At 39.4% G+C, this 25,227-nt stretch overlaps 1 protein-coding gene across 1 annotated transcript in view; it reads left to right on the top strand.

Annotated features, from left to right (window-relative positions):
• The first annotated feature begins 2,409 nt into the window (after window positions 1–2,409).
• Window positions 2,410–25,227, top strand: part of LOC142106966 (sialic acid-binding Ig-like lectin 16) — a 33,594-nt gene continuing 10,776 nt past the window's right edge. Inside the window, exons 1-10 of the mRNA XM_075190045.1 lie at window positions 2,410–2,473; window positions 7,644–7,764; window positions 9,532–9,867; window positions 11,906–12,172; window positions 13,806–13,841; window positions 16,144–16,395; window positions 16,626–16,667; window positions 19,734–19,991; window positions 23,580–23,609; window positions 24,008–24,262. Of these exons, the coding sequence (XP_075046146.1) occupies window positions 7,719–7,764; window positions 9,532–9,867; window positions 11,906–12,172; window positions 13,806–13,841; window positions 16,144–16,395; window positions 16,626–16,667; window positions 19,734–19,991; window positions 23,580–23,609; window positions 24,008–24,262 (1,522 nt within the window). The 5' untranslated portion in view covers window positions 2,410–2,473; window positions 7,644–7,718. The remainder of the gene's footprint in view (window positions 2,474–7,643; window positions 7,765–9,531; window positions 9,868–11,905; window positions 12,173–13,805; window positions 13,842–16,143; window positions 16,396–16,625; window positions 16,668–19,733; window positions 19,992–23,579; window positions 23,610–24,007; window positions 24,263–25,227) is intronic.

Genomic DNA, 25,227 nt, shown 5'->3' with positions numbered 1-25,227 from the left:
ATCTTAAAATACCATGGACAGCTCAGACACACTGCAAGTCAGCAGTGTAGAAATTTGAAGAAGTAAAACATTAAGATCTTACATAGCGCAAACCATAAAACAAAATTGACATCTTAATGGTATTAGTGAATCGGCTAGCGTGTTATATGAGACTGGGCTGTGACAAGTAGCTCCAGACGCTGGAGTCTTAGTGGTTTACCTCCAATTAAATGTGGAAGAAAAACTATATACATACATAGGGGGGAATTCAATTGGGCGCGTTTCTGTTAAAAGTAAAGCGACCAGCGCATTATTACGGTTATTGCAGTAATAGTGCGTGTAATTATCGTTATTACGGTAGTTCTAACTCCGGCTTTTTGCTCGCAGCTCCGTAATAACGGTCATAGTTTTAGCGCGGCGGTACTTCGGGGGGAATTGAATTCCCCCCCCTAGTGTGACTCCGTTATAAGAATAATCAATTAGAAATGTGAATCGGTGTTGTGCTCACCTTCACCATATCTTTTGCAATTAGCCGAATTAAACAATAGTGCAAAGTCTCCTCTTCAACTTCTTCAATCCCAACAACCACATTTTCTTTTTACAACATAAAACATTCACAATAGTGTGAAATCCAGTATAAAATATAGAATTCAAATCCAGTTGCACTTTCATAACCTGCTGGGTAAATTACATTGCAATCTACTCAAAAGTCCATTATTCAGCAAAGTCCCTGGAACACTTTGACATCCATTTCATACACTTCTCAGGCTTCATCAGGAAGTCTCTGCCATAGCTATGGACATATCACTCATATAGAGAATGTCTGTTCTAGCCTCGCATGTTGTCAGCACTGAATTGCTAGTGTTAGAGGACTACATTTATAATGTCTTGTGAAAAAGTATTTAATTACTTTAAAGATGTTACTTACTTTTTTTACTAACCACAATGTTTATGGTAAACACACATGCTCTAAAATATTTATTTTATATATCTCTCTATGCATTTAAACAGAAGATATTTTAGCTGTGGCCACCCCACTGCAACTGATTCCTGTGACAGCACTATGTCTCAGAATACTCAGGTCACAGTCTGACCCACTGTGGTATTTAGCAGAATAGTGATAGCATCTCTCCAGAGCTCTGTAGGTTTCTGTGGCTTGCTGTATATAGTAGACAGGGGAGATGTCATTTTTGTTAAGGCCCAAAGATGTTAAACTGTCCAACTGAAAATCCAAAAAATAGACCCTATCACCCCTATAAATTCAAGATTAGCCCCTTCTTACATATGGTGAAAAATATTATTCAGTGACAGATGAAAGTCATTATCATAAACCTGCATCATGTTTATTCATGTGCAACACCTCCTAAAAGGTGCATCTATAGATACACGCAATTCTACATAGGACCCATCTCTATGGGACATGCTTAACATGCGTATGCATGCTCTTACTGTCCTCTACTTGTACACCCACAATCCACCTCTCCAGGCACAAGCAGCTGCAATTGCATGATACATCTAACTCTAAGGGGAACATTTATCAACACTCGCAAAATATGAAAAATAGTTTTCAATCCTTATCGCATTGATAAGGTTTGAACTATTTCTCATATTTATTAAAAAAAGCAACACAGGAACAGCAGTTCCCAAAAACTGCTGGTCCTGTGAAGTGGAAAACATACTTACCACTGCCTCTGCGTTCCCGAAGCAGTATGCGGTCAACGGGGCTCCTCTTCTCACTCGAGTGAAAACCTCGGGCATGCGCACAAGCGTCTCTGCTCTCTCTCGGCAATTATAGCTGCAGAGAGAGAGAGCGGTGAGTGACAGGGAGGGATCATGTGATCCCTCCACACATGCGCTGTCCAGCTCTGCTCTTTGGAGCAGAGCTGACAGCACTGAATCTTTTCAATTATGATAATGTACGCCAGCTTGAGCTGGCGCACATTAACATGATTGAAAAGTTAATTTAATTTATTGTTAAATAGCGTTAATGAGCACTTCCCATACACTGTTATGGGAAGTGCTCAGTAAAACGATAAGAGATGCAAAGCAGCAGATATCTATGATATCTGCTGCGATGCTACAATCATAAGTAGCAATTTAGTGTTTAAGCCTTTCCAGCTTCACTGGACCCCATAAGGAGAAGTTAGGCTAACGGCAACTTGAGGTGTCAGAAGCTATGCTTTCACTGCTCAGTAAAGTCCTAGCATCGCTGTCCCTATAGAGTTCCATGGGGGGTGCGATGTTAGCAATTTAATGAGCCGTGAATATATATATTTTATGTAGCACAAATGGACTTATGTCTAACTCTAAATGTGTCCCAAATGACACAAGGAAGGCCCAGTTGTGGTGATGGGGAAAGATGCAGCAGATTATTGATGTGGTTTTGCGATTGTCTGCAAATAGAAAGGGGAAATAAAGATACCCACACAAGAGACGCTGAGGTTCCTGACAGTCAGAAGATACAACGGACAGAGAGACAGCAGCAGCCTGATCTGTGAGTACGACTGATTACAGTTTTAAGTCTCCAAATACCAGGTATTTTATCATTAAATCAATGTGATGTGTTTATACATTTAAATAGAGTTTTAGCTGAAATTATCTGGTCCTTGTCCAATGTGAGCATAAATATGATTTTTATATGTTAACTAAAAGAGAACGAACTGTCCTGTTTCAAGAATTATGTTATAACAATCAGATAATGAAGCATGTAGATCAGCCGTATACGGAACAAAATGGAAAAAATTTGAAATCAATAACATGTAAGAAGTATGCATTTATTTTCTAAACGGCACTAAGAAAATGTGTTAAAATAAGATTGGATGTAACACCACCTTTGCACCAGTTTTCAGAAATGCCCCCAATAGTGTACACAAATTATATGGCCCAATGAATTATTATTGCTGTACATATTTTTATGGACTGATAGACATTAGTGAACGGGAATAAGCTACTTTGTAACAAATCAAACCAAAGCGCAAAAACGTTGTTCATGAAATATTATTTTGGAAATGTAACTTGAAAACTACTTTTAACAATATTTTACAGGATAAATAAAAACATTTGTCATGTAGACACAAGTGAGCTGTCAATCTGTTTTGAAAAGAGTGTCCTTTCACTGAAACCAGTTTAGTAACATACAGCAACATAGGGGGGCTTGTAGTCAGCATTTGGTGAGAAGAGTGGGGCCAGGATAAGTAACTATCTGTAGCTTTGCAGACTTGATAATAAAGTGTTTGCCTGCAGACAGGCTTAGTTCATCTTGGGGTAAGGACAGAGGTCTTGTGAGAGTCAGACTGAGATATAGTTCTGAGCTGTAGGCACAAAATAGTTTCCGTTTCTTGGTTGTTTTTTGAGGGCTAAGCACAAAGTCTTCCCACTGGTAGTCAGGGACTAAGAAATCATCTTGCAGTAAGCACAGAATAAATTGTAATTATCGGTTTAGGTTTTACTTTGTCTTAACCCCGGTATGTTATTACCATTATTAATATGAAGGGGGGAGTATACAGTGGTACGCCATACCGCCACTTCTCCTACTGCCTTCATTGTAAAACTATCAAATTCCATTAACTTACATTATCCATACTGCCACTTTGACCGCTATATATATAAATATATATATATATATATATATATATATATATATATATTTATATATATATATATATATATATATATATATATATATATATTTATTTGATCCAGATACACAGCAATGTTGGTTTGAGGGTCAATTGGCTTAGCATAGAAGGAGAATAAATATGTTTGAATTGTAAATATGGTTGATAATCGGGTATAATAGCCTAAGAAGATCAAGAGAGTGTTTGAGAATTTTAATACAAGGCAATCTTGCCTACAAGATGTGTTTTCTTATGGGGTCACTTAAAGGTTTGGAGGCTAGGGGAGAATCGTGTAAGAGGGAGAGAATGCCACTGGGTGGGTGCAGGCTTAATAATGCCCTGTTTTGAGATTGGGAACAAATAATGAGTATGAATGAGGGGAATATATATGTAAGGAAGAGGGGTCAAGTTGAGGGACATTGTCAGAGGAGTAAAGAGACTTATGTGGATTCAGAATTGTCAACGTCCCAAGTATCCAGGTATCATTAGAGCAGGGTTTATTGCAATAGAGGTTATAATCCAACAGGATTATATTTTAATAATACAGTGTTATCAGGTATATTTATAGATGCATACATTCACAATGCACAAGGATTTTTATAAGTGAAAAGATTTTTCCTTATTAATTCAGATGTCTCCTGTGTTATTGCTTCACATGCAGTTTTATCCTGTCATTCATGAACACAATCAAAATATTTAGTAAATTACTGATCTCAGGGGGGATTGTGCTTAGATGTCATCAGATTAATGCAGTTTGTGGCCGGGACCCCCCCCCCCCCCGAGTACCGAACGCCGCATGAGTGCGGCGTCCATCTTGAAATGGACTCTGGCATTGGGAGGGTTAATACCCGGAGGGGTTAAATCACCGGCACTAGGCGCAGCATGAAATGTTATTAGGACGGGGACTGTAAACTGCTAACTCTCAGGGTAACACTGAAGTTTCCATACTTCACCTAGTGGAATCGAGCGCAAGGTGATGCATCAACTTAGCGTGGGGTATGATGTGAGTAGCCGTTTATACGGTAATTTAACCACGCTGTGCAGAAACATCATTTAAATTGATACTATCTGGCTCCTTGATTTATATTAATTGGACGGTGCCCTTTTTAGCAAACTGAGGTGAAACTAAACAGAGACTGTTTTATTTCTGTATATACCATCAGACCAGGTTTACTGCACACCACTAATTAACACTTTATTTATATATTTCATGCAATTGTGTTTCTTTTATCAAGGTTTTTAAATCTAAATTTATCTGTATCTATCACTTTTTAAGAATTCACACAGGAAGATCATGTAATAAAGGGATAAGAGGCCTAGATAGAGCAAGGTCTTGTTGGAGAGGCCTGGATTGTGCGGGAGTCCAGTATAGGGCCATAGACGGAGCAGAGGCCTAGTTGTTGGATGCCTGGTATAAAACTATGCAATGATGATATTGACACCAGCAGCACTATCTAGCCATTTCTGATTGGATGCTTGTTTATTGACCCTTCCAGCTGATAATGCTTAATTCCTTGGTGTCACGGCTAGTAACACTGTCAAGTCGCCTCTCTATGCTATCATTAGACACAGGGCCCAATTAAGGGTAACGGCCGCCCTAGGCTATATCAGCCGTATTGCTCCCCCAAACCGTACCCCCAATATAGGCTATTTCAGCAGTAGCGCACCCCTGCTCCAGCCACCTCACCTGCCCCCTTCGGCCTGCTCACCTGCCCCCTTTAGCCACCTCACCTGCCCACCTGCCGCCCCTCCCCCCAAGACATTAGAACGGACTTACCTGCTGTGGAGTCCTCTCTTCAGCGCTATGTATGACAGGCAGTCTGGCAGCGATCGCTGCTAGCTGCCTGTCAGTGTGGCAGTGGGCGCTTCTTTCTCTGGTCACGTGAGATGTGGAAGTCCTGATCTCACGTTACCAGAGTAAGAAGCACCTCACTATGTAATAGTGACAGTCGGGACCGCTCCTTTAGACCAGGGGCGGTCCCGATGACTCCGACTGCCACATTTAGAAAAAAAAACAAAAAACATCTTGGCGATGCTGCGCCCCCCTGGCTCCAGCGCCCCAGGCTGCAGCCTGGTCAGCCTATTGGCTGATCAGGCCCTGATTAGACAAATGTATACACACTTGTACGCCTGATAAACGCTTGATGCATAAATGCTGCTGTTTTCAAGTTGGACATAGCATGAGATACATGCAACTCAATAGACTCCTGTAAGTACACTTATTTGAGACAGATTTACGTGTATGTTCAGAGCACAAATTCTAAATGAGACCCTATTTCTGTATTTATTTATTTTTAATTGGACTACATGTCCCAGCAAATTAGCTATAAAATATGGAGTCAGTTATTTTCTGTTATATATGTACAAGATTTATACACACTTGAGATTTAAAATATGATTTATAACATGATTGAGATTTATAACGTTTATATGCAAAATCATTTAAGCATATAATGTGTTTAAGGAAGGAAATTCCAAATTTTGTTGGAGCTAATGAAGTGCAGATTGAGCAGAGCTCTAGACTGAATCACTTTTAAGCATATTCATGTAATTACATGAATCTGAAAGCAGCAAAGACCCCAGGACCAGTGCCCACTGTAATTTTGCAAGTGTTGACCGGCACTGAGATCTCTATGTAATAATTGAACTTGACAATGGGAAGAGAAGTTACTGGAAGCACAGTAAAAGCTGAGGGCTTGAGGAGCAACATGAAGCAGAACAAGCTATAGGAGAAAGTATGGGACAAGAGACCAGAGATTAAATACAAATAGAGTAATATAGAATCTCCAGTCCAGGACAGAATGTAGATTAAAGCAGCAATCTCATTAAAAAAATATGTGTTTTTAACATTTATCACTGTGGTGGGCTACAAGAAGAATGTTGACCATTCTTCCTTGCCCATTTTCCCTTCTTTATTTTCTTCCAGCTGCTATATAATGATTCATGATTCTGGACTACCATAGTGAACACAGTCCCATGATGTAGTGAGGAGAGTGGCTTTGGAACAACTCTCTGCACTGTCTCTGCACTGTTGTATACTCATTCTCCCCCCCTCTGCTATCACAGGACATGCTGAGAACTGTGAGCCAGTGTGTGTGTGTGTGTGTGTGTGTGTGTGTGTGTGTGTGTGTGTCAGGCCGACTGTGTCTTTGTCTAGCAGCCATTTTCACTTTGCCAACAAGAGAGCTTTTGAAAAGGAGATGATGATTTGTAGGAGGATAGATAAGAGAAATGACTATGATATGCATATTTAAAATGTACTTAACTTGCTATTTAAATAAAAAAATAATAAAACTTCTATGTGTGATTGATGCTTGAATATTATAAGTGTATGGTCCCCTGCTGTGCTACTCCTCATTTAGCTACTGTGAAAGCTCCCCAATGCTGGTCAACAACTTGCCAATGGTACAATCCCAAGACCATCAAACAAAGATTATTCTACCACATTTGTGTTTACATGCAATTACTTTCTTTTGATGATACCTATTATCTCCAGACTTTTGGTACAACCATGGGGACATGACTTACACCATCATTTGTAAATTTATAGTGTTGCTAGCATTGTGGAGCATTAACAGAATAGACAACATTATGTTAATTTGAGAGCTCTGCATGAGCTGCTTGTACATGAACACATCCTTATTGTGCTTAACCTTCATTTCGAACATCCCTAGTCATACACTAATTATTTTATGCAAATATTCCTGCATATTCATCCTTACATGACCCTTTGTACTGTATTTACAATGAAATTCATTGCTGAGGTTTAATTACTAGCATGTATCTAATTAATTGAATGGAAGTTTGACTCTAATACTGATTTTGCCAGTGCTCTCAAGCCTCCTTACCGACAGTGCTGGTTGTGTGTGGCTGCAGGAGAATAATGTAAGAATTTCATAGTTCATATATTTTATAACTCCATTCAATAAATTATGGAAAAGCTTCATAATTTAGCTTAGCATGCTGTTAACATAAAACATGTGTAGCATGAACAAGTATATGATATAGATGTGGGAGTGTTCTCAGTTCTTAACATCTATGTTTCAGGAGTACACAAATCTTATACAAGATAATCCCTATGTTCAGCTAAGTATCAGAAAGAGGCTGAGAAAAGGCTGCGTCATGTGGGTGTATCATGTGATCATCATCCTGTCCCTGCTCTGGAAAGGTAAGTGTGATATATTGAAACCTACCTAGTGCACTTTTCATTTGCAGAGATTTCTCCTGAGAGCTCCTTGAGGTGCTTTGTGTGGATCCACCAGTGCAAAACCAAATTGATTTATGGTGCATGGCTCCATTGTATCTAGAGACTTGTACATCGGGAAAAGTACAATCTTCTCCTGAAATGCAGCCGTGAGGAGCAAAATGCTCCCTGTTAATAATATAGAAGACCCGATCTCCAGCAGCTCTGTGTCTGTGTGTTATTGTGGAGAAGAAATGCATGAGCATCCTTCCACAAAACAAAAATTTTTAGTGGGATAAAAACAAATATAAGTCTTTACATTTTGTAAATAACCACTAAATATAACAAAGTGTAGTGCGAATACAAATCACTGGAATATGAAAGTTTTAACATGAAAAATATATATTAAAAAATTGAAGATTACAAGTTAAAATGCCAACTGATAGCAATGGTCAATAATAATCCAATTGTAATTAAATATATCATTATTGGTTGGGAGAGGACTGCAGACCAAAGCTTACTACACCACTAATAGACCCCTGTCATGCTGGAACTCACCCAATGTGACTTCTAAGTGGATGTCCAAATTGAACATTAGCTCTGTTGTTGGGAGTCGGCAGGTTCCATAGCGACAATTAAGCAGTACTTAATACATCAAAATTGTCCAAACACGTATGGAATGTTGAGGTTTGTAGTTTCACAACAGCTGGATAACCTCTGGTCGCTCACCGGAATCAAGTGGTCACTGTATAAATACAGATTAAAATAGGTTATAACATATACAAGGAGAAGTTATGCTGCCCATTCTTTAATTGGGTGGGGTTTGAATTAGCAATGACAACAATTCCAACAACAGGGATGTATACAGGAAAATGCAGATGGGTATTATGGCAAGTAGTAAATGTACACTTATAGAAAAAGTGACAGGAAACGTGCTACAGATGGCAACAGGAGTGAATGCCGGCAGTCTGATTCTCCTCCCTTAACTTTCCGACAGTCAGTTTGCTGCTCTTAAGGGGGCAATACAAGGACCTGGCGCCAGGATAAGGTACAACTGTTACTACCAAAGGTAAAATAAAATGTGTAGGAGTCTCTTTTATAAACACTATTAACTTTAGCGCTGCCAAAGTTAATGGAATGGGAGTCCAGTTTACCCAGTTTTTTCTTCTCTTAGTGAGGACTACATAAGATCAAAAAAGTATAAAGAAGATTTTACGTTTAATAAATGAGTGAATGAGGGTATATTGAATAAAAGTTTATTGTGAAATTATGTGTTTGCTATTTATTTTTACTCTTTTGGTATGCCAGCCTTCACCACCTGGGGGCGTCGGGATGGCCACCAGAGCTTTTCAGCATAGGGCTGGAAGCCTCTGAGAGGAGAGGCAATGGTTAGATGTTTAACAGTAACAATACGCATGAAGAAATCATACTGCATGGGCTACACAATGGCAGCAGAACACCGGCATTAAAAGATTGTTTGACATCTTTCATTAGTGAATCTCTGCTGAACTACGCAAAACGCAGGGGCCACATAGAGAAGTGATAAACCAATATTAGGGTATGTCTGTAAGAAACACACATATAGCCTTCTGCAGGTGAGTTACATAAAGATTATTCATATCTTATGCTGAAAATTGCACAATATTGTATCTATGCGACTCTCTTACAAATATCTTTCATTATATATTTGTTTTTAGTTCAGTAATGTATCATGTCTGTATGTAAGGACTCATTCAGTGCATCTCTCCACAGATATCATATGTCAGGAAGTAGCTGGTTATTCCATCCAGCTGAAGGATACAGTCTATGTAGAGGAGGGTCTGTGTGTTACCGTCCCTTGTACTTTTATCGCTGCCAATAGGATGACATTAAAAAATTCCAGAGGATACTGGAGGATACAGGGCTCATCTACTATCAAAAAACAAAGCTTCCATCTGACAGGAAACACAGATAATGGAGACTGTACACTGACAATAACTGATGCCAGGAGAGAAGATAGTGGGACGTATTATTTCAGAATTGAAGATGGTGAACTCAGTCATATTAGGTATAATTATGTGCATTCCCCTTTAACTGTGACCGTAACAGGTAAGTTTACACTTTATAAATTAATATAAATATAGAATGAATGCTCTTCTCTTTAAGCCTAATGTTCATTCTGGGGAGTTTCACCTCATTAAGACACCAGAGTCAGACACCCCCACCCCAGGAAAATATCTCTCTCATCCCGTCCCAGTCACAAAACCTTGGTAGTGGAACTTATCAGTTCAGGTTTGAAGGTGGTTAAAATATCCACAACAAATGTAATGATGGTGACACAACCTATAATATATTTGTGTTGTAAAGTATGTCATACTGGAAAGTTACCCCCTAAATTGAGAGCAGGAGGATTTTTCATATAGACCCTATTTTTCCTGGACCTCACAGTACAGGTGCCATTACTGCACGTATCCAGTCTCTAAAGTACAGGGTGGCCAGGTAGAGCTTTTTCCAACTAGCCAAGAAAATTAGTGTGTGTGGTCCCTATTTATCTACCACTATATCACAGTCAATCACAACATGTCCCTCTTACTAAACACTAATCTGACCCCAATCTAAAAAATTGTTAATTTGTGTTATCCCGGAGTATTACAAAGCTCCGCTGCATTCTCTGCATAGGATATAAATGCATGAAGATAATGTAATGACTGTCTAAGAGACTGTGGTGAAACGAGGTATTAATATCACCTCAACCAGTCTGCACCACATTTCTCACAAACTGTGGACTATAAACACATATACTTTGCCTAGCCCTCTGGTTCCCCATATTTGTCAGTCATATTTAAACTTGTATATATTCTATTTGAAAGTAGTTAAAATGTCTACCAGCATGTTTTTCTTATCCTGCAGACTAGTCCATTGTTTCATCCTAGGCAAAAGTATTATTGTCCACCAGTCCTGTATGAATGTATCACACCAGGAGGTCTCATGTATTAAGATGGGAAAAAGGTCCACAGATAGAGCTCTATGTTTAATTACAGATGACTGCACTGTGTATTTAAATGTAATGTGTCTGAAATGTGATCTCTCCTGTTTAAACAAACTCTGCTGTATAGCCACAGAACAATACCTATCCTTAATTATATCAAGAGTGGCTCATCTCCTATCCCTTTGTCTGTATGTTTACCTGTGAAAAGGTAAACACAGAAAAGGACCAATCAGACAGGTCCTGAAATTGCAGAGGAGGTCATATTTGGGCTTAAAAGAGAGCTCCATAGGACAGCAAATGGGCATTCAGGCTGGCGTTGAGATCTAGATCTCTGTCCGGACAGGAAAGGGACAATCTGTCCCTGGAGTACTACCTTTGTCCTGATCAACCTCTCCAGGTCTTGGGGAGCTGTGTGTCCACCAAAATCAGAGTGACAGTGACTCACTGCTTTACTGGTAGCCGTAAAGTAGAGAGGGGGAGAAGCTTGAATGGATAGACACAGTCCCTGAGAGTGACTAGGATTCTTGTGAGGTGTTTTCATTATACCCTGTATGTTGTCTGTGCCAGACTGTGGTGTTAATTGTTGCAAGTTATTATTTAAAGATGTTTATTGCTGTGTGGTGCTACCATTTTGTTAAATAAACTTATTTATTTTATTTTGGATATTTGCCTGGGTGATTTTGAACCTTGAATAGGTACTGGGTAGGCCAAATGTGTGGCACAGAGGGTCACATTAAAGCCAGTATCTTCATAGAGATATAACTATAAACCATAGAAGAAAGGTGTGTGCGGGGGGGGAGGGGGCATCTAGTTGTAGGAGACTGCGGTTAACCTAAACAATAATAGTAATCTGAAGGTAGAACCCATTGTACTCATCGCCCCATGTAACAACAGTGCTGGATGAGAACAATTAAAACTAAAATAGGCAAATAGGCTGGTGCTTTCTGCTGTGTTTTATATTGTGATTGTTAACAATGCAGAGTTGTTAAAGAGAAGTGGAAAATCATAAGAAATAGATAACATAGAGGGGAGACATCTGGTATCTTGATTATAACCATTTGATATTTTCCAGGAGAAGATAATTATTTATTACTTTATTGTGACTTACATCAGAAATATTAAATCAAATCTACTGTCTGTTTTCAATCTATCATTCAGATCTTACACAAAAGCCAGAAATCTCCATTCCCGGGAATATAATTTCAGGTCAGGAGGTGACACTGACCTGTTCTCTTCCTGTGAACTGCTCTGGAGCTTCTCCAATTTTCCAATGGAGAAAGGAAGATCAGAAGAGAATTTGGGAAAACTCAACAACTGTGACCTTTACCCCATCTCAGAGTGATCACAACAAGTCTGTAACCTGTAAGATGACCATTCCGAGTGTGAGGAAGCCTACACAGAAAGCTATAAACCTAGATGTTCACTGTAGGTATATACATGGATGGTCAGTTCTTCACAACATGTCAACCAATGTGTGTTTTTCAGAATGTTCACTAGGACAGTTTAAGCATGTTATATTGGAAGTTATTTTATTAAACTGTTGCGACCAGTGTAATTATTTTAATTGGCTAAAATCATTGAGTGGAGCTGTCATTTATTGATTGACTTTGAACTGATTTAAAATATTTTTATTGAAGTCATGTTTCCTTTTTCCTTCAGGGACACTTTGCTTCTAGACAGGCGCACATAGGCATATCATGACAGTAATATTTAGGTAGACCTTGGTCAACCTCATTGTCCATATTGACATGTTTATTACATGTATGACTTGTGCTGTAATATTGTTAGGAACCCCTCCAGCCGGCACAACACAACCCGGAGTCTACTCTGTCAATCAGGTGTTCACTGGAGACCCTGATGGTGGGGACAGACTGGGCTGCAGACTGACAGAGGGTCGTGAAGTGTGTACCGGCTGGGGAGAACCAAGGCCAGCGGAGTGAGGTCCACGCAGAGGTCAAGGGCCGGCAGCAGGTTGCAGTTCCAGTAAACAAGCCGGGGTCAAGGGTCACAGGCAAAACAGGAGAAAGGGTAAACAGGCCAGAGGTCAGGGTCACGGGATACACAAGCGAAGTCCAAATCCAAGCCAAGGGTCATACACGGGAGATCAGTAGAAGTTCAATAGACAGGAACAGGAACAAGCAGGTCAGCAGACTGGGTAGCAGAAGCTATAACCGGCAATGAGGCAGCAGACCTCATTGCCTTAAATACCAATACAGACCAATCAGTAGTTGGATACACTGCTGCAGGCTAATTACTCATACAGAACAGGGCCAATCAGGGCTTGTCCCTGAGATACACAGATGCAGGCTAATGCCTGTAATATCAGCCCACTAATTAAATCAGCCCACAGGCTGCCTGTCATGCGCATGCACCCGCCTGCCGCCGGGACGCAGCGCTATTGTAGAGGCGTCCGGCCGTAGCCTTGGTGACGGCCGGGCAGGAAGAGGAAATGATGTCCCGGTCGTCAAGGTGACGGCCGGGACGCCAGGGAGAGCCAGAAGCGAGCCGCGGCGGCTGTGAGTACTCGTAAAAGGCTCGTAAAAAAGTACTTTATTGTGAATATCCTCCAGTGTATATGGAAACCTCAAATTACAATCAGCCATGTCCTATTATCATCCTTAAGAAGTATATCATCATTTCACAATGAACAGCACCTTCATATACTAAATAACATCTTTATATAAAATCATTTACAAGTATGAAAATATAGGGTTGATGTGAATGAGTTCTCTGTACAGTGCTACGGAATTAGTGGCGCTATATAAATAGATGCTGATGATATAGGGGTCTGTGCTATGTCTTTACATCTGTTTTCGCATCACTTTTTATTGATTGTACTGACACTGCACTCTTTGTTATCATGATTTATGTAAGATATTATGAAATTATTTGTTAAAGATTATATCAAACAAGCTAAACATTTTCCACACATTTAATTGAAAAACAAAATATACATTAGAATTATTCAGTTTATAAAACAAAACATGTCAGGTACTCATGTATATAATTAAACAGACATACTTCTATTCTTATACGTTATTCTCTGCTTATGTTACAGATCCTCCATCCATCACTATCACAGGAAAGAATAACGGTAATACTATATTTATTTAATAGATACAAAAGGTGTAGGGTAAGTTGAAACAACAGAGCACAGGAGTATTGGCTGTTAAGGATAATGGTAACCTTAACCAATCTTTATCTCCATGGATACATTTATGACCCTGTGATATCATGCATTACATGGCATGACATTGTGATGTCACTGATACAATCATATTGTTACAAGAAGATATTCTGTATTGGCTGAAGTACATCTATGATTTCAGAATTATTATAATTACTAGCTATGTTCTTTTATTACAATCTAATTTATTTTCTCTATTTGTCCCTGTCCATTCTACTGGGTCTCTATTATGTCTTTGTAATGCAGTGGCGGATCCAGGGGGGGGGGCGATCGGGGCATTCGCCCCCCCCTAGCAGCAAAAAGCTAGGTCCCAGCCGCCGATTAAAACGGGAGGGGCGAGGCTAAGCGCCAGTGGGGGGCGGGGCTAAATGTGGGCCAGCCAATCAGAGTGGTCCCAGCCGGCGACCACAACGGGAGGGGGCGGTGCCAATCACGGGCGGAAGGCGGGGTTAACGCAGGCCAGCCAATCAGCGCAAAGGAGGGGCGTGATTATGCAAAATCGCCCCCCCTAAACATAAAGTCTAGATCCGCCCCTGTTGTAATGTGCCTGTATATTTCAGAACACTCATGATTAAACATATCTATGTTATGTAGCAACCGAATCAGAAAAATATACATTGGTTTCCCTGCATTCTTCCTACACAACATCACAGTATGCACTGTGCCCTCATTATGGGGCCTATTTATCAAACATTCCCCCTGTGGTAAACCCCGGAAAACTGTTATTTTCGGGGGTTTACCGTGAAATCACTATGTATTATTGTAGCATCGCAGCAGATATCTCAGCTTTGCATTTCCTATCGTTTTTCGGAACACTCCCCATAACAGTGTATGGAGAGTGCTCAGAACCGCTATGTATGAAAGTCTTCATAGAGAAATTTTTCTCTGAAGAGAAGAGCTGGACAGCACATGTGTGGAGGGATCATGTGATCCCTCCCTGTCACTTATCGTACTGTTTGCCGTCCAGGATGTTAGTGCGCATGCACCAAGTTTTCGGTCGGCGCATGCGCACTAACAAACAAAAAAAAAAAAACCCCTATGTCCCTAACATTTCCAAGACGGCTAATGCACCCAGCTGACCATAAACATGGAGCCACTGTTATCTCACATTTTGTCTCTTTAACTGGTTAATGTGAGATTACCACTGCTATTCTGTTACTAAGAATGATTACTATTAACAGCTATTACTGTAATTTAAGTTTACAGTCTACTTGTTTCCCGAAAGATTATTTCTGTTCCCCTTTGTATGTTCTTGAGGTTTCTGTATATCTGTCACTGACTGGAGAGATACAGTATGAAAATAACCCTGTCAGCAAAGTATATTACAATCATTATTACAAAGATCCTAAAACCCCAAAACATTTCTATCAAAATGTGGCCTCAAACTAGTTTATATGTAATAATATGTGGCTTACTGTGTGTGTAGGAGGAGGGGGGACTAACTTGCTAGAGCAACAGTGTATTGTTGGGGGAATTTGCTGCACCCTTACTTGGAACAGACACACAAACACACACACACGCACACACAAACTTTTTGTATTGCTACAATGCACTGTATTCTTCAATATAAGTTAGATGTTCTCACATATCCTTGGAATTCTCACTAATCTAGAAATCCCAGTTGCACATTTATAACCCTGCCTAACCCCTATTTTCCATATCTACCCCTTTATTGCAATAGAATCATTGAAAATGACCACCACACTGCTTAGTAATAGTGACATTACAATATTTTTAACATTTTATTAGAAAACTTAACATTGGCTTCTCTGTGATCTACATATACACCATAGGCTACTCCTTATCCTGTTATGTTGTAAAAACACAGCTTTGTCATTAAAATAATGTTGAAATGAAAATAAGAAAACAACAACTTTTAACTCTTATATCTAAGGACAAAGCAGTAACTGTAATTTGAAAACCAATTTGATACATTATTGTCCCTGAATAACCGCTGCCTGTTGTAGATCGTGTCATTATAGCCGTACACCAGTGTGAACATTCCTAATGCTTAATATATAATATACTAGGGATCGGGAGATAATATACTGTATAGAAAACTATTAAACGTTTCATGGATAGAACATTGTTTCTTTCGGGCATGGGATCACTTTTGAGCAAATCTGACACAACTTAGGAAGTGCCTTCCCTGTATGTCATCTTTCTGCAGACCATATATTTACATATTCATAATTTTATGTTTTTCTAGGTATTATCATACAGGTTAAAGAGACTGTGACAGTGTTGGAAGGAAATTTACTGACATTAGGCTGCTCAGTAGACAGTAACCCAGCAGCTCAAGTGACCTGGATGAAGGCAAAAGATGTTCTCAGCAGTGTGACTGGACAAGGGCTGGTGCTCAGTCTGACATATATAACAACAAGCGATGCTGATACATATTACTGCTCAGCATGGAATGAATATGGGAGAACGAACAAAAGTGTCACTATAACTGTACAATGTAGGTTTTGTTAGATCACAATAAAAGAGAACTAAAATAACTTCATCATCTTCAGTAATGCTGTAACACTTTAACCATTTCCCTCTGCTTGTTGTCATCTTGGTTTGTTGTAGGAGGGAATTTGTCCAATCTGTGAAGCAGTAATTTACTTCCCAGTAACTAAAAATGTTAATAACTGAAAATAATGAAACCCCAATTTGTAAGTCCCACTAATGTATTTTTCATTACAGACCCACCTAGAAAACCAGATGTCAGAATTTCCTCATCTAAAGGTATAGTTATTTCTATATTGCTGTAATAGTTCCTATTGACTGTTACTTCAATATAAGATAAAAGAAGTTCTATTCAATCATCAGTATCAAAATAACTAAACTAAATATATCTTGTATGATTGCATCAATAATATGATGTTTGGTAAATCCATTAATTTAACTGCTTCTCAATCACAGAATGACTTATAATGGCAAATAAAATGATGGCTCTTCAGGCCCCCTCCTTATAGCGCTGGAACCAGGCTATCAGCAGGTCCTTGATTCAGTCATGTGCCCGGGAACCTTTTAATTTAGTTCTTGAGTAGACAATCCTTGCGTCAGGCGCCGTCCCCGTGTCTGTGCTCCTGCTTCCTCCCTGCCTCTCGTGTCTGGTTGCACTTCCTCCTCCGGCCGGGCACCCGGGTTCGTACATATGCTAAGCAATGGGACGCTTCTCTGAGTCCCGGCGGCGGTGTTTCACGTCATCACCGCTGTCGGTAATTAGGCTCTGGGTCCCTTATATCCTAGCCCCTGGCACCAGACTGTGCCAGACTATTGGGTCCCCCTGCTCCTGCGCTTCCTTGTACCTTTCAGCTATAGTGTTTGACTCGGCTTGTCCCTGACCTGTCTACGCTTACTTCCTTGGCTTATCCTGATACCTGTGTTTTGACCCGGCTTGATGACTTCGCTTTCGGTTTTCCTTTCGGTACTGCTGCTGCCTGTGCTTTTGATCCGGATTAACAGACTCCTCTTTCATCTCGCTTCACTGATCACTCTCTCTGAGGACCATGACCTGTGGGCCTCCCGCCGCGAAGCCCATACTCCCTTGCCGGGGTCCCTGGCAAAGACCTGGGGCATGTTAGACTCCGCACCGCTTTGTGGAGTAACAACATCTCAACCATCCCAGTTTGTGACACCCTGTTAGGTATGTTACCCCGCTTGCCTGGTGGGTGGTGTAGCTGTGTTCTCTCAGTGACACCTTCATCTGGAAATCTCTTGGGCTACCCGGCTCTAGCTCAGTAAATCTGGCCTTATTCTTCTGTGGGTGAATCAACGAGAGGTGTCCCTCTACTTGGAGTTTTAAGAACAGCAAAGTACATGTAATCAGTGTTGAAATAAATGATCACCGGACCTCATCTCTTTATGAAAATAAATGAGATAGGACTTAATTTACATCTTCCAACTTCACACTCCAGCACAGTTCATTTAATTACTTGAGGCAGCACAGATACTTAACGCAAGAGCTGACATTCTAATGTAGTTGTGGTATCCTTTAGCGTACTTACCGTCATTGGGTAATGGTTTATCATCTCCAATTGCCAGATACACTTAGACCTCACAGGAGTTTCTCAAAGTGAAAATCCACACTCACTACTCAACTCACAAGCAGAACAGTTTAGTAGCCTCTTGCATGGTCTTGAACTTTCATTCCTGGTTCTCTGTATTTTCAATGGCTTCTCTATCTGTGCATTCTGGATGCTCTCTCTCAGATACACTTAATCCTCAACAGCATCTCAATAGCCCAATAGTTGGGTTTACTTGACATCATTCAACAGGTTAGACATAAAGGGTACAAGGCTTGATTTAGCAATACTTGAAAATGATCCGATGACTGAAGCTTTCCCCTCTATATCAGGTATACAATGGGCTCTGAATTTATTTCCTCAGATACTGCAATCACATTTCCAAATACTCTGGTCAGGTGAAAACTCACTTTACACCCCTCGTGATGTCGCACCCACTCACATGTTACAAGGGCCGTGATACTTGCTTCTTTATGCCACAAGGGGCATTACACATAGCTATCAATATGAACATAGTGACATCACTATGTTATTATTATTATTATTATTAATTTTTATTTATTGGGCGCCACAAGGTGTCCATAGCACTGTACAGGGACAAACAATATCACAGTATGAGGTGAGACAGCACTGTACAATTAACAATAAGCACAGTAACTCAGGAAGCTCAAAGCACAGCTAGACAGAGGTGTGTGGGGGGAGTGGGAGAGGGAAGATCCGCATACGCCGGAGCCCAAGAGGGAGGGCGCGGATGACAGGAAGACCCACAGAGGTGAGGAGAAAAGCGAGAGGGGTCGGAGGGCAGAGGTCCTAGAGGAGGAGGGCTAGGTAGCTGGAGAGCAGAGTTAGAAGTGGTGGAAAAAGGAGGAGAGATGGCCCTGCTCACGGGAGCGTACAATCTAAGGGGAGGGGTAGACAGACAGAGAGACACAGGGGTGAGAGGGAGAGATGGGGTAACGGAGGCAGAATCAGGGAAGGGGGAAGAAGGGGGAGAGGCAGAAGATAAGGTACGTAGTTAAGTGGGAGACTGGAAGGCTTTTAGAAAATAGTGGGATATCACCAGAACATCTCTCAGAATGAGACAGCCATGTCCGAGCAGAGAAGAGCCTGCCTCACGCCAATAACTGATTCATATGTACAGTTGAGTTAGAAAAGGTTATTAAGATAAAATTATTATAATCTTGATAGGTGTTATTTGTATAGTCTTGTATATTTCAGGTATGATTAGTACACTACAGGCAACAAAGGTTGTAGATATAGTCAGACAGTCTTCTGAGGTTCAAATATTTATTGTTATTTAATTGTGGCTGGGGAGATTAATTAATGCAATGATGGTCAAAGAAGAAACTTGGACTATTAGTAATATTATCATTCCTCATTTCATATGTAGAGCTTCTCTTCTGGATCATGGATTACACACATTTGTATGTTGCATCATCACCATTAGAATAGAGCAAACCAGAGGGCATTTAGAGCTAACAGATGTAGTGCAATGTAGATTGTTTTATGAGTTGCATTGACATCTACAAAATATTATATTCCCCCTAAAGATTGATGTAACATTAGATCCGGTCAAGTTGTGGGAGGAAGTGGCAGAGGCTAGAAGGAAGTGTTAGGAGTGGGACACTGTCTGATTTTTTAGCCCCGTCACAAAAAATGTGTTCAAAGGTTTCTTACCAATTTATGTTTTTTAAAGTGGACCTCAAACTGCCAAAATGTATATACATTGTTTCTTTTACTATCATATTTTGTTATTAGTCAACTTGATTTATTATGTTTCTAGGTAGACAACTTGATCCAAATCAGTCTGTGATTATAAAGAAAGATGAATCTCTGACTATAAACTGCACTGTGGATGGTATTCCAGCAGCTACTGTGAGTTGGATACAGGGAGAAGAAATATACTCGCACAAAGTGATTGATCAACGATCACTGTGGTCAGTGGTAACCATTAAATCCTCAGGGGCAGGTTTTTACAGATGCTTAGCATGGAACAAAGTTGGTGTCACTGAAAAACGGATCCAAGTAAAAAACAAACCAGGTAAGACTTAGATTTTTACTATTGTGTAAAGAACGTATTGAAATGAATTGTCTAAGTTATGTATATATTCATTTGGAAGATACCTACTTAATAACAGAACTAAAACACAGACACAGATGTCGGTTTTGGCGAATTAAAGTCTCAGTTTTAATTGTATGAATGGTGTAGAAGAAAGTAATGCAAGTTTAACCAACAAGCTAATAATATAGAACCAAACATGGGGATGACCGACCGGCCCAGAATCCCAGGCGCTAACTTACGGTGCCAGAGAGACTACACCCCTTTGCCCCCAAAGGGCACATTTGCTGAAACATTGCCCAGGGCGTTCACAGAAAGGACCCTAAGAGATTCATAGATTGAAGGTGGAAGAATCCTGCGGCCAAACATAAACTCTTGCGCCATGTATTATCCGCTGACTGCACTGCTTTCCCCCCAACTGTGCCTCACCTGAATGGGGAAAAAGTAAATTAGATTAACAACACAAACAACCACAAATAAATTAACAGGCATATCATGACTGGGCGAGATGGAGGGATTCCGTGAAGCAAAAGAGGGAGAACTTCCTGTTCAAAGGGGGAAGAATTCTACTGCTAAACATAAACTCGTGTGCCATATTTTAACTGCTGACTGCACCTCTTTCCTGCCAAAGCAGTGTTCATTTAACGGACACACTGCCCGCCACCCCCTTACCCTAGAATCTCCACCACAGAGCTAAAAATTTTGGCTATAAAAATACCCAATCCATCATCCATGAGATGCACTCCATCAAGTCTATAAAGATGAGAGTGACAAAACTGAATCCAAGGGTGTTGTATAACCGCGATCCCTGAGCAACTCATGAAATTAGAAACAGATTGATTACCCTGCCATCTAACTTTGTCCATTGCCATTCCACTACGGGCACCCCTCCAAATTAAACTAAGGATGATATTGGACCAGCAGATCTTTATTGCTGGGGCTATCTGCTGTAAATCTGCTACGATGTCTAAAATGAGCCCAATAGAACCTTTACCCAAGTCATTACACCTAAATTAATAACTAAAAAAACTGGAGCTTGATCCCTCGCAATCCTGTTACCAATTCAACCCTTTAAACCCGGGCCAGCAGATCCCCTACTACCAATCCACTTGATTTCCACCGGGAAGGGAAATAAGGATAAGTCCCGTGCCAAGGACTGTCTGGCTGCCCACAAGAAGAAAGAGTGGCCAACCACCCAAACTTGAAGGGGCTTTCGGAAACTGTAATTCAGAATACGTCAGCATGGATGGGCACAAAGAAATCTCTGCAAGTCCCCACTATGCCGGTTCGATAATCTGCCAAACAGGAGAAGGACAAAGGGTACCATTAAGGTCAGCATGAGAAAAAAAATAAAAGAATAATGTGTAAAGTGAGCAGAATGCTACCCCTGCAGCAAAGCTACCCGCGACTATGGGACATTTACACAAATACAGACCTGAGCATAAAGAGATGTAATTAACACCTGCTGTTTCGCTGAATTTCATTGAAAAACAGTCTGCAAAACAAACATATAACAAATAAATTAATATGACATATAAACATCTTGGGCCTGATTCATTAAGGAATGTAAGGCAAAAAAAATGAGAAAGTTTTCTCTTGGACAAAACCATGTTAGAATGCAAGGGGTGCAAATTAGTTTATTATTTTGTACGTACCATAAATACTGACTGGTTTTTCATGTAGCATACAAATACTTGATAGCTTATTTGCACACTGAAATTTAAAGTTGATTTAGCTCATGCCCTACCCCAATTATAAATCTGTCCCCACATTGTAAATTTACCTCCACTTCCAACGCAACATGGTTTTGCCAAGGTGCAAAGTTACTCATTTTTTTTGCTTTCTTTTCCTTAATGAATTCGGCTCTTTGTCTCTATTTTAATATTTCTGTTCATATTTAAAAAACAAACCATTGGAGGCTGGAAAAAAAATTTAAATAACAGAGAAAGGATAAGGTGATAAAATGCTACAGATATGTTGTTCCAACAAAGAAACATATTTTCTTCCTAGTAAACATTTGGCAATGTAAAATCAATAACATTTAATTGAACAACAATGTATATTAGTTTTTACATTCCATCTAACGTATGACACTTCTAATGGGCCATAAACATGGACATGAAAATTCTCTTATAATTAGGGAATATCTTCAAATGTCTACAAACTCTTAAAGCTCCTTTTAATATAGTGTCATAGAAAATCATCTTATTTTTTTACATACATGACTCATACGGAATAATCAGATACTTTATAGTGCATATCCTGCATTCCATGGAAAGACAAATTATGTCCCGTTAAGTTCTATCATCATCCTATTAAAGTAATTCTGTCGTTTTCAAATAAGCATTGCCCAAGCGATTGTTTTGTGTTTCCAATGCACAAAGTGATTTATTTTAGCAGATGTAAAAAGTTAACAGTTCAATACATGATTATAATATAATACAGTACAGTACAGCCAATACCAAAAGATACATACATACCGCTGCACTCCTATGGGTACCAGTGAACAGTAGTTCACACTTGAATACTGTGGTCAGAGAAGACTGAAGCTACTGGGAGCACAGCTATGATTATATACATTCAGTGTTAGAGAGAACAATGCAGATGACGTGGCTTGCTTCTATAGGTCCAGACTTCGGGTGGGTCCAGAGTAAACAGGTCATAGGCTAGTTCAAACAACCCCCTCAAAGGCTGAGGGACAACATTCCAGATGATTCTCCCGCCCAGAAACCAGTTACAACTAGTCCATTAGCATTTTACAGTCTGATATCAAGCTGACTATTTATTCCCTAACATCAATAACTAGAATATACAATATGCGATCTCTTCGGCGATGGAACCGGACAGCTGCTGATGAATAGGGGATTAGAATGATATCAGACATGACACCTTTCCTATAACCTGAACCTTAAATAACACTGAAGTGTACATATAATCATATTATATAAACTAATAATAAACTAAATAATATCTGCTCATAAATCACTGTATAACAGAACCAATATGAATATGAATTATATAAACAACTAAATGTTGTAATGCGAGTGTGTACGTGCGTATTTTACCGTGCAATCGCAGTATGCCACGTGTAGCGTGGCATACTGAGTGCAATCGACCAATAAAACAATATTAACCAATATACTTTCGTTCATCCAATTATACAACTTCAACAATCCTCAACAAATATATGCCCGATTTACAAATATTTGTGCCTCGCTGAACTAAACAATGTACATCTCCAACATCAGGTACAATAATGGAAAGTCAGGTATATCGATGATATAAATATTGGTGGCTATGCTACTATGTATCTGATTGTATCAGTTATTGTATCTGATGTTTATTTTGATAATTGTTTTTGCAGCAGTGTTTGTTGAAAATGACTGAATGATAAACGTTAACCAATAATATCACAAAGGTAATTTTTTTAATACTGAACTGAACAACAAAAATGTATATGGTAATAATTGGTCCTACAAACAAAAAACAATATCTGTCAGCGATTAATGTATAAAATTAAACAATACGCATACTTATATTATTTTCATTCATTCTCTGTTTATGTTATAGATCCACTCTTCATCACAGGAGAGATCAATGGTAATTCTATATTTATTTAATAAAAATAAGAGATTCTAAATTTCAAGTCTAATTTAAAACAACAGAACACAGGAGTATTGGCTGTTAGAGGTAGAGGCAACATTAACTAACTTCTTTCTCCATCAATATATTTGTGGCCTTGTAAGGTCATACATTAAATAACATGACAATGTGCAATTTCATTGATACAATCTTGTGTTATTAATAGTTATTAAAGGAGATACACTTTGAAGTACATCCAAAATTTAGTAATTACATAATTTGATGTTTAAATGAGGACATCATTTTGTCTACTTCTTTAGATCTAAGAACAAATTAGAAATCTATGTGTGTGTGTGTGTGTGTGTGTGTTAGTTTGTTTGTGTTTGTGTATAATAATAGTTTTATGTTGTTTTTAGGAAGAATAGAACAGAAAATGAAAACTCTGGCAGTGTTGGAAGGAGACTCATTGATATTAAACTGCTCAATAGACAGTAATCCAGCAGCTCAAGTGACCTGGATGAAGGGAGAAGATAATATTCTCAGCAATATGACTGGAAAAAGGGCGACGCTCAGTCTGACAAATATAACAACTAGCAATACTGATACATATTATTGCTTAGGAAAGACCGAATATGGGACAATGAACAAAAGTGTAACTATATCTGTACAATGTAGGTTTTGTTAGAGTATAATAAAGCATAAGTAGAACATCATTTATTTTGGGCTCCCGTAATTTGGAGGTGAAAAAGTGGGACACCCATATGTCCCGTCGTTTTCTCAGGCCAGAAAATCCCCCCCATTTTTCCCATTAGTTTCCAGATAAGGTAACCCCGTTATACAATCCTATTCCAGCTTTCCCAGTTAATTTGGTTCCATAGGGAGATGAAAGTAAGGGGAAGTTAGTATTCTGCAGTAAAGATTTTAAGAGCAAAAATGGAACAGTTCTGTGAATACCAGACACACGGGAACCATACAAATATTTATAATCATTATAATCTTTCTGTGATGCTTTATATATTGGGTGTCGGAAGATTTTTCCCAGTTCCAGCAGAACTGATCTTTCACGACTCTGCCTCTACTGGTGGCGATTTAGCCTTCTCCACTAATTTCACACACAATTACCAGCAGCAAGCCCTGTTTTATTTCACTCCAATAGCAAAATGTTTAGTTGTACTCAGCTTATCATACAATAGAATCATCCATATTTAAATGCTACATCAATAATTATACTGAGTGATGTATAAGAGGATTCATAGAAGAATTAAATCTCCCTTACAGTCCCATTTATTAAACATACTCAGTAGTATAAATAGCTATCTTAATATATGAAATCGATTCCCAATTGTCAGCTATGCAGTAAATATGTTACGGATTGAAAAAGCAACTGACTGGTGGCAGAGTTGGTGTCTCCATAAAATCTCTGAAATGTAAGAGTAGAAGTTGAGTATTTAGGTATCCACCAGTAGATGTTTTCTGGACCCTTAGGCTCGGATGTACTAAGCTGCAATTTGCGTCTTTCATGCAGTTTGATGCGCAATTTGCAAATCCTGCAATTTCTTTCAAATCAAAACAGCCATTAAGTCGCATTGCTTTAAACAAATTAAACTATTTTTGTGTTGCTAATTCAACCCAACAT

This window comes from Mixophyes fleayi, chromosome 11 (genome assembly GCF_038048845.1).
Source record: "Mixophyes fleayi isolate aMixFle1 chromosome 11, aMixFle1.hap1, whole genome shotgun sequence".
In the NCBI taxonomy this organism is placed as follows: Eukaryota; Metazoa; Chordata; class Amphibia; order Anura; family Limnodynastidae; genus Mixophyes; species Mixophyes fleayi.
The sequence above is the reverse complement of the archived record's forward strand: the minus strand, read 5'-3'. Positions and strand labels throughout refer to the sequence as shown.